Raw genomic sequence first — 8,599 nt, 5'->3', positions numbered from 1 at the left:
CACCCCCCCGCTCCGGGGTGTTCTCGGCCTTCCCCGGGGGTGGGGCGGCCGGTTGTTTCGGGAGGCGAGGCCTTTATCTCGGGGGGAACCGGAGCTGCACGTTAACCGCTCTGTGTTGTTCCCCTTGGCGGAGTCGTTATCAGCAGCTTCCAACCGACTCTGCCCTTGGGGCTGGGCTGGATGGCAGGAGCTGACTAACGAAGCCATTGGCAGCTTTCCCACAGGCCTCCTTGTCTCCGAGGCAAGGTTTTTGGCTTGTAGGTTTTGAAAGGAATTGGTAGAAACCTGTGGTTTTCCTTAGTCCTGTGCTTACTTGTCTGGCTGGGTGTGAGACTCCAATTTTATCCATAGCTGAGTAACTCGGGTCCAAGCAGCAGCTCTGACCTCTGTGCAGCAATCTCGGTGATTTAGACATTCAGGTAACTTGAGGCTTTCTAGTGTAGCATGCGGTGGCATGTAGAACTTCACAGCTTGTTACTGTGAAGGTCTGAACCTCAGCTACAAGCCAAATGTAGTTCCGTTGGTGGATGATAGTTGTACACAAGCACCAGTGTCTTGCCTTGAGCCTCCAAGCTGTTGGTTTAAGAGCAGAGTATTCTGTAGTAGTTTGTCCGGTAAATAACTGGCAGTTGATACAAAGCTTGCCATTGAATCCTGGCTAAAGCTCTGACCAAAAAAACAAACAAGCTGTGTGATGGCTTCTAACTGCTGCTACAGGTTTTTTTGGCTCTCAAAAAAGACGATATTGTATTTGCTGTTGAGTATGTATCTTAGTTCAGTTTATCTTTGTCTCTTAAATGTGGTGTTAACTTTTCCCCCAAAAGTAGAAAGTGTACTTCTAGTCTGATCCCTGATAAGCCCAGCGAAGCGCCGGAGCTTTATTGCAGAAGTACCTGAAGTTCTTGGCCACACTTAATGGGTATTGCAGGTCAGAACCTTGGCTTGTGATAGTTGTAAACAAACTCGGGCAAACAAACAGGCCAGGGGACTGAATCACACATGGGATTTATTGGTGTCCCTGGTGTTCATGGTAGGGATACAGGTTAATGTGTAACCCTAGTCAGGAAAATCTGACTTGCTGCTTGGGGAAGGACTTTGCCCCACTGCCTTGCTGTTGTCAGTGCTAGTGTTAGCCTTAGCTTGGACTCCTGCCATCCTGAAGTAGGGCCGATAGGAGACATGTCTGAAGTTAAAATACGGGCTTGGCTTTGTGCAGCTGCTGGAGTGAGGCTTGGGATTTTGAGAATATGAATTCTTATTTTTCAGTCCTACTATTTTGACCGGGACGATGTGGCTCTGAAAAACTTTGCCAAATACTTCCGGCACCAGTCCCACGAGGAGCGTGAACACGCTGAGAAACTGATGAAACTCCAAAATCAGAGAGGTGGACGCATCTTCTTGCAGGACATCAAGGTGAGGAGTAGAGCTGTGGTTTGTCCTGTCTAGTGCAGAACTAGACTTGTCATCTGTCTCCAGGCTGGAAGGGGAGGAATTTCCGTGTGGGTCCTCTCCTGGAAGGGTCAGCAGCTGACAGCATGCCATATTGCTGTGATCTGCACTGAGCCCAAAATCTAGAGATGCATAGTATCAAATTGATAATTTGTGCTGATTGACTAATAAGAAGTACTTCCTGTGTAAGATGAGGGTGCCTGGCCCTAGGTGGCTTGCTGTGGGGCGAGAGTAACTAGAATACAACTGGTTCATCTACCTTAAATTTAATAGCAGGAGTGTTCTTTACACTGTTTTGTAGAGAACTCTGACTTGCTTGCCATGGGAACAGGAAATCCCAATTTCCATTTGTTTGTTATGGCTCACTGCAAAGTTTCATAGCACCATTTTCTTGGAGTCAGTTTAATTAGATTATTTGTAACAGCAACAAGTAAGCAATGTAGGGCTAGCTTAATGCAAGACAGCTCTTCATGGGGAAAAGAGCAAAAAGAGGAAGTGATGGGCACTTGAGAAGAATTCCCCTGCTTACTGAGTCCGAGTGTTTGTAAACACCAGGCTCTTGTTTTAGCCAGTCCTAAGCTGAGGACTGGGCTTGCCTCTACCAGCATCTTAACTGCTTCATTTCTGAGAGTGTGCCCATTGCCCGCTTACTCAGGCAGATGTTTAAGCCATGAGGTGATGATGATGGGAGGAGGCAGAAAGCAGCTCTGTTAGCTGTCTTGCCTGCAAGAGCTCAGAGAACAGAACATGAGGAGAACCTATGCAGTGGGGACAGGCCTGGGACATTCAGTTCTGTTCAGAGCGTGCACTGGCTGTGTGCCAAATTTTTGAAGATACCTAAACTTGGCATAAGCAGGCTTAGAGACTGATCTAAAAGACTGCTCCCTAATGTTCTGTGGATACTTAGAGAAAACATGGTCATTTGCTTTCCCCTTCTAGAAACCAGACCGCGACGACTGGGAGAATGGCTTGACTGCAATGGAGTGTGCCCTGCACCTGGAGAAGAACGTGAACCAGTCACTCTTAGAACTGCACAAATTGGCAACTGAAAAGAATGACCCACACGTAAGTGGATGCTGAAGCTGGGGATGTGGCTTTGCAAGGAGAGGGCTTGAGGTGTCTAATTGTGGGTTTGTGAATGAGTTGCGTGTCCTTCCCATTCCTAAAGATTGAAAAAAGGGTGTGAGCTAGTGGTGCAGCCTTTCCAGAAAAGGGAAGAGCACAGGTATCAGCCTGTACCTTTGCTGTTTGCTGAGGTTATTGCTGTCTTTTTCCAGGAGGACCAGTTGCAGTGTGTTAGGGTGGCTGGGGCCCAATTTACAGGACAGCGGGTGAATCACTTTGTTCAAACCCTTCTGTTGCTCTTGGGAGCAGAGGGCACTTGTGAACAGCATCTTGAAGAGCTAAAATGTATTAAGGTCAATGGAGAAGGCTTGTTTCTGTGGGGGATGAGTTCTTTAAACCAATGGATGCCTATAAGGCTGTCAAAATTTTGACGGTTGCTTCTTCTGAATGTTAAAAGCCCTGACACTTGAGAACACTATCTGGAAACAGGTTTCTTCACAGATCAAGTTATTGGCAAAGCTGGATTGAGGCTTCTTAGAATCAGATTAGTGGGTGTCTGAATCAAAGTACTCTTGGAAGTGTCCTGCGTAAGTTAGAGGGACTTCTTTTAAAAGAAACACTGCAGCTGGACCATTGTCATGGTCATGAAGTCAAGTGCTATGCAGTGGGGGCTTTAAAGTTCAGAAACTTTCCTATTGCTTCCTGTAGTGAGGAAGAAGGGAGATTTCCTGAGCTGACATTCCAGCACAGGGTTCTGGAGCAAGTGTGCCTGGATACTCTGCCTCACTCTGGGCTTGTTCTGGCATTGCTGATGCGAAACTAAAGGCTTCTTCCTCTCTATCTTCTGCAGCTTTAAAATTGTTGTTTTGTCTCTTCTCCATTCTCTAGAGAGGGTTGGTAGGATTTCACAGGCTAGGCCAATGTTTAAACTCTCTTGTCTCCCTTTCAGTTGTGTGACTTCATTGAGACTCACTACCTGGATGAGCAGGTGAAATCCATCAAAGAGCTGGGTGACCATGTGACCAACCTGCGGAAGATGGGGGCACCAAAATACGGCATGGCAGAGTACCTCTTTGACAAGCACACCCTAGGGGACAGTGACAATGACAGCTGAAGTCTTGCCAAGAGCCACCCTGTGGGTTTCAGTGGGACTCCTACTTTACTGTCCAGCCGTGCATGCATCTTCAGCTATCTAGAGAAACAGTTCTCATACTCTGTACCAAATATCACCCCTCTTTTCTCTTGTGTTTTGTGTATTGCCCTCCATCCAATAAAGTGACTTGGTTCAAATTGGCTTTTTCTGTTTCTCGCGGGAGCGAGAGGCTGTCCTTGCAGGATTGTGCTACATAGTCTCTGTGACAGTCATCTTAAGTTGGGCATGGATGAAAGAATATACTAGAGGGATCAGGTTTTACTTGCTTAGTGCTTTTCTAAAAATTATCTTTTCCAATCCAGTGGGATCCACTGCAGGAATTGCTCAGTGACTAAAGTTGTGTTTTAAATGCCTTTGTCACCAAAGCTGTTGCTGTAATAAATGCTCAAGGAAAGGAAGTGAGTGTCTGGGCTTGCTGAATTTGTCCCTGGGAATGCAGATGAGGCTGAAAGGGTGGGTTAGCACCTCACTAGGCGTAACAAATGGCACTATGCTTCTGTAGGGAGAAAACACGCTGTGAAGAAGACTTTAGAGCTGTGTGCTGTGATTGGGCTGGACTGAGACAGCAGTGCTGCAGGAACTGCCTTGAGGATGCTGTTACTGGGAGTTGTGGGGTTGCTGGTGACATCTGCCTCGGTCTAACAGCTGTACTTTTAAGAGGGTGGGCAGCTGTTGTGAAGGCATGGGAAGGGATGTGGGAGGTAGAGGGAGTTTGTCATGTGCCCCCTGTGATGTGGGAGGTGAATTTGTCACGTGCCCCTTGTGATTTGGGAGATCTGCAGCTGTTGCTGAAGATTCTTCCTTAAAATCTCCTGTGGTTTCTCTAAATTGCTATTTTTGCGTGGAAACTAAAATGAGGAAACAAAACGGATGGTCCTGGACTTCAGCCTTGCTTTTATTTTCTTAGGGAGGACAATAAAAACTCATGGCTGTATGGGGTCTGTTGCCAGCCAGATGATTTCTCTGAACACTGTCAAATCGGTGGCAGATGTGATGTAGAACTTCAAAAGGAAGCAATGTGCTGGGTGAATGGTGTTGGCTGCAGCCGCCTGTTCTAACGGACACTTGCCCTGCCTTGTCCCATTACTTTTCCAGTACTGGCAAGCACCAGCCATGACTTTGGGCAGCACTATACATCTGCATCACAAATTACATCACTTGCTTCAGTCCCTTACTTTCCCTGGAGTATCTCGTCAGTAGTGCAAGCCCTGCCTGAGACTTGTAATGGGTCTTGTGACAGATGTTAACATAGAGATCAAGTTCTTTTTTTTCCTGCTGTGATGAGGAGGAATCCTTAGGAACTATATTTTTTTCAGTTTTAGGCTACACCTGTGTTCTGGGTTCATCAGGCTGGTTACCTGCTGTTAGCTATCTCCAAGACTTCACACTCAAAGTCTTACTTGTTCTTTTGCTACAAATGCAGAGGTTTTTTTTTTTTTTTTTTTGTTTATTTTGTTATTGTTGCAACATTGAAGTTGTGCCTGAGGCCAGTGGCAGTGGGTCGGCAGTGCTGGCTTTGGGCTGGGCTGTAGCTGCATGTTCCAGCGTAGGTGGTTCGGCTGCTCTGCCCGTCCGTTCAGGGGAGTGCCAGCGTGGCCAGCTGTGAAGAGACCTGCTGGATTTGTGATGTTGCAGTATCTCGACAGAACGGTGCGTGCCTCTCCATCTCCCCTAGCTGTACTGATCTGTCTGCTCCTCACATGTGTTTTCGCTGGTCTCCATGATCACCTCCATCAGCCCCACGTAGTCACCTTCGGCTAGAGAGATGCCAGAGTCGTTGGGGGATGGACTCTCTGTTCTTCTTGGCTCTTTTGTAGGAGGAGTGTTGGCACTTCCATTTCCAGGATCTCTCGTGGTCCTGGAAACCTCTGCTGAACGCTGCTCTGGAGCGCTGGCTGTGTCTTCTAAACTGAGGCTGTGAGCATCAGGGCCCATGTTCCCTGCGTGGGATCTCTCCAGTGCTGGAGACGTTACAGGAGTGAACGAGAAGCAGAGGGAGGCGCTGCCCCCGGGGGTTTTGTTACTGGGAGTGTGGAAGGTGCTTGATTGCTCAGAATTGGGAGTGGCTGGTGCTGCGTTCTCCAGCCAGGGTGGGTGGGAGCCTTTCAAGCTCTTCAGATTCTTGAAGCTACCCTGCTTCTCCCAGTCTGGGGACTCTGCCAGGAAGGGGAATTTAGGGCTGTCTGATGCTGCGGACTGAACTGCTGGGCTTCCTGAGGTGGCACCTTCTCTGCTTTTACTGTTCGAGTTGCTCTTCTCCTCTTCCGCTGTTACAACCAGGGAGTCAGGACCTTTGCTGTGATCTGTTGGCCAAATAAATGTTTCCTTTGCACCTGAGCCGAAGGAGCTCTGGCTCTTACACGTATCACTGACCCTGGAAGGTGAGGAGTTGGCAATGACATCCCTCAGAGAAGACGAGCATGCAGCGATGCTGGAGAGCGCAGGAGGCTTCTTGCGGCCCTGGCGTCTAGAAGGGAAGATCATGGGGATGGAGCTGATGGGTGTCTGTGGAGCGCTGTAGAAACCAGGTCTCTCATAAAATGGGGTTGACATGAAGGCATCAAACTCCCGTAGTTTTCCATCTTCGCTGTCCCACGGCTCCTGTGAGCTGGAGTCTCCCCGTGGCTGATTGATGCTGCAAGGGCTCCCCGGCTTGCCCACGTCTTGGTACGTATAATGGGAGAAGGGGGACGTGGGGTCTCCTCGCCTGCGCAGGAGGTTCATCCGGGAAGAGGACCTAGAGAAGCTTGGTGACTGGACACCGAGGAGGCGGCCCAGGTGTCCCAGTAACGGTGTGGAGTGGTTGGCCTCCTCATTCTCTTTTATTTGCTCCAGGGGCTGGAACTCCATCTCTTCTTTCTGCATGCTAGAGAAAGGCAAAATGGGCTGTTACACGGCCGGGAAAGGAGGTGCTTTCTGCTGGACAGGCTGGCAGCACGGGGGATGCTGCGGCCCAGGGCAAGCCTCTTTCGTCCTCTATTGCCATTAGATACGCGTTAGACCTCCCACAACAGGGATGCTCATAGGAGAGAGGAGGGGAGCGAGAGCTCAGAGGCATCCTTTTGCATGGAGTGTTGGCTATTGTCTTTGTATGAGCCTAGAAGTATCTTAGAGCAAGATTTCATAGACGATGGAGAAAGATTACTACTTGCTCTTGCTTCTCGAGTGTAATATCCTGCACAAGACCTGATCTGAGGTGTAAACATGGACTGTTCTGACACCCTGCGTCTGCACTCACCTGATATCAAAAGTTGAGCCGAGGAACGATGGGCGCTTGTACTCAGCAGTGGCTGCGGTGTACGGTGGCTGGGGATCCGGTTCGTTCCAGTACAGGTCCTTCTCCAGAATGGGCAGATCCTGGTGCATTTCATCCACTGCCATGAGGGACACCTACCGGGGACAGCAGAGATGTCATATGGGGTGAGTGGCGTTGTGTGTGCCTGTCACTGGTGGAAAAAGGAACGCAGGGCAGGGGAAGCGATGTGGGAGCCAGGCACGTGGCTGGGTTTGCTCTGTGGTTTCCTCTCTCTTGGGTTTTTTTTCTCACGCAGAGATGTGATGAATTGGAAGGAAAGTGATGCTGAAGGAGCCAGAAAAGCAACGTGCTCACTAGGACAGACGGGCTCAGTGTTAGGAAGGGCTGAAGGTGGGGAGTTACTGCACGGAGGAAAGCAGAGGAGGCTGTTTTAGATACAGACATGGGGTGGAAAAAGCTCGGGAGAAGAGGAATGATGCATCACTGAAATGCAGCGAAGGCGTGAAACAGAGTCTGGATCCATCGTGTATGCCAGAGCCTGGGCTAAGGGGGTGAGGTGGAGCTGCGGCTGGTCTCTGTGTACAAACACAGCCCTGTGTTCCCTGGCGGGGGGAGATCTTCCTGGCACGGGCCTTGCTTCACGTTATTCCTGGAGCCTGGGATGTCTTCTTGGCTGCTGACAGGGAACACTGACCTGGCTGCCTTCGCCCTCTTATTGGGGAGCCTTATGCCCTCCTCCTGCTCTCCTCTCCATCTCCCTCTGGAGATCCTGGGCCTCTTAACATGCAACTCAGGAAAGTGCAAGGGTAACAGGGACTGCTTCTCCCCCCCACGGGAGGTGGGTGGCAGAGGTTTTGCAGGAGAAAATGCTGCTGGGGCTTGCTAAACCCTCGGGTGCAGTCCTGCCTCAGTGTTCCTCTGCAGGTCGGGCTCATCCGGAGAACCCTGCCTTCGCTTTACCTGCAGGTTCCTGTCGATGAGCCAGTTGGTTTCAAAGTCGTCATCGTCCTCCCCAAAAGGGTTGATGAGCTGCTCGGCCACCTGCACGTGGAGAGCACACAGCAAGGGTCATCACCGTCATGCCTGCTCCTTCCCTGCAGGGAGAAGGTCTGTGGGGCAGAGCCAAGCGTGATGCCCCTTGAATTCAGAGCAATGCTGGTCCTCCCAAAAAGGGGTAAAGTGTAGCCCACTGCCTCTCTTCTTCCCACAACTAGTCAGGACCAAAGCTTAGGAAAGATGGAGCTGACCTTCAGGGTGAGAGCCTCAGAAACTGATCTCAGGTCAGATTCTGGCTCCAGACATGTTTTCTTCGACTTACCTTTAACCAGCCAGCATAGAAGAAGAACTGCAAAAATGTGAAGACAGGCACGAAGAGATCTAGTTCATGGCCAGGATATGCTTTTTCTGGATCCAGGAACTGCCGCCCGATCAGACAGGCCAGGAAGAAGCTGTAAACGGCCACGGTCACCACCTGGGAAAGATACCAGGGAACAGCAGAGGAGCTTAAGTTCCCAGCTTGCTTTCCCGGCATTTCTCTTCAGTTCCACCCAACGCATCTCCAAGCTGCTGCGGAGCTGCTGGCTCTGTAGCCTTTTGACAGCCCTGCACTCAGTTATGCCAGGCTTCTCCTCTGCTTTTGGCAGGAAGGTGCATTTCTACCGCCGAAAGCTTTAACT

At 49.9% G+C, this 8,599-nt stretch overlaps 2 protein-coding genes across 2 annotated transcripts in view; one reads left to right on the top strand and one right to left on the bottom strand.

Annotated features, from left to right (window-relative positions):
* Nucleotides 1-1,263: 1,263 nt before the first annotated feature.
* On the top strand, nt 1,264-3,808 carry FTH1 (ferritin, heavy polypeptide 1). The gene is made up of 3 exons (XM_010088002.1): nt 1,264-1,413; nt 2,389-2,514; nt 3,464-3,808. Exons 1-3 carry the CDS (start codon nt 1,363-1,365, stop codon nt 3,626-3,628), a joined length of 342 nt encoding a protein of 113 aa, XP_010086304.1. The 5' UTR covers nt 1,264-1,362; the 3' UTR covers nt 3,629-3,808.
* A 1,530-nt stretch (nt 3,809-5,338) lies between these two features.
* LOC104472361 (bestrophin-1-like) overlaps nt 5,339-8,599 on the bottom strand; it is an 8,467-nt gene continuing 5,206 nt past the window's right edge. Inside the window, exons 6-9 of the mRNA XM_010088003.1 lie at nt 8,242-8,394; nt 7,884-7,964; nt 6,906-7,057; nt 5,339-6,533 (exon numbers count right to left, since the gene is read on the bottom strand). Coding sequence (XP_010086305.1) covers nt 5,339-6,533; nt 6,906-7,057; nt 7,884-7,964; nt 8,242-8,394 — 1,581 coding nt within the window. The remainder of the gene's footprint in view (nt 6,534-6,905; nt 7,058-7,883; nt 7,965-8,241; nt 8,395-8,599) is intronic.

This window comes from Pterocles gutturalis, unplaced genomic scaffold, assembly GCF_000699245.1.
Source record: "Pterocles gutturalis isolate BGI_N339 unplaced genomic scaffold, ASM69924v1 scaffold44771, whole genome shotgun sequence".
Lineage (NCBI taxonomy): Eukaryota > Metazoa > Chordata > Aves > Pterocliformes > Pteroclidae > Pterocles > Pterocles gutturalis.
Note: the sequence above shows the minus strand (reverse complement) of the source record. Positions and strands in the feature narration are given on the sequence as shown.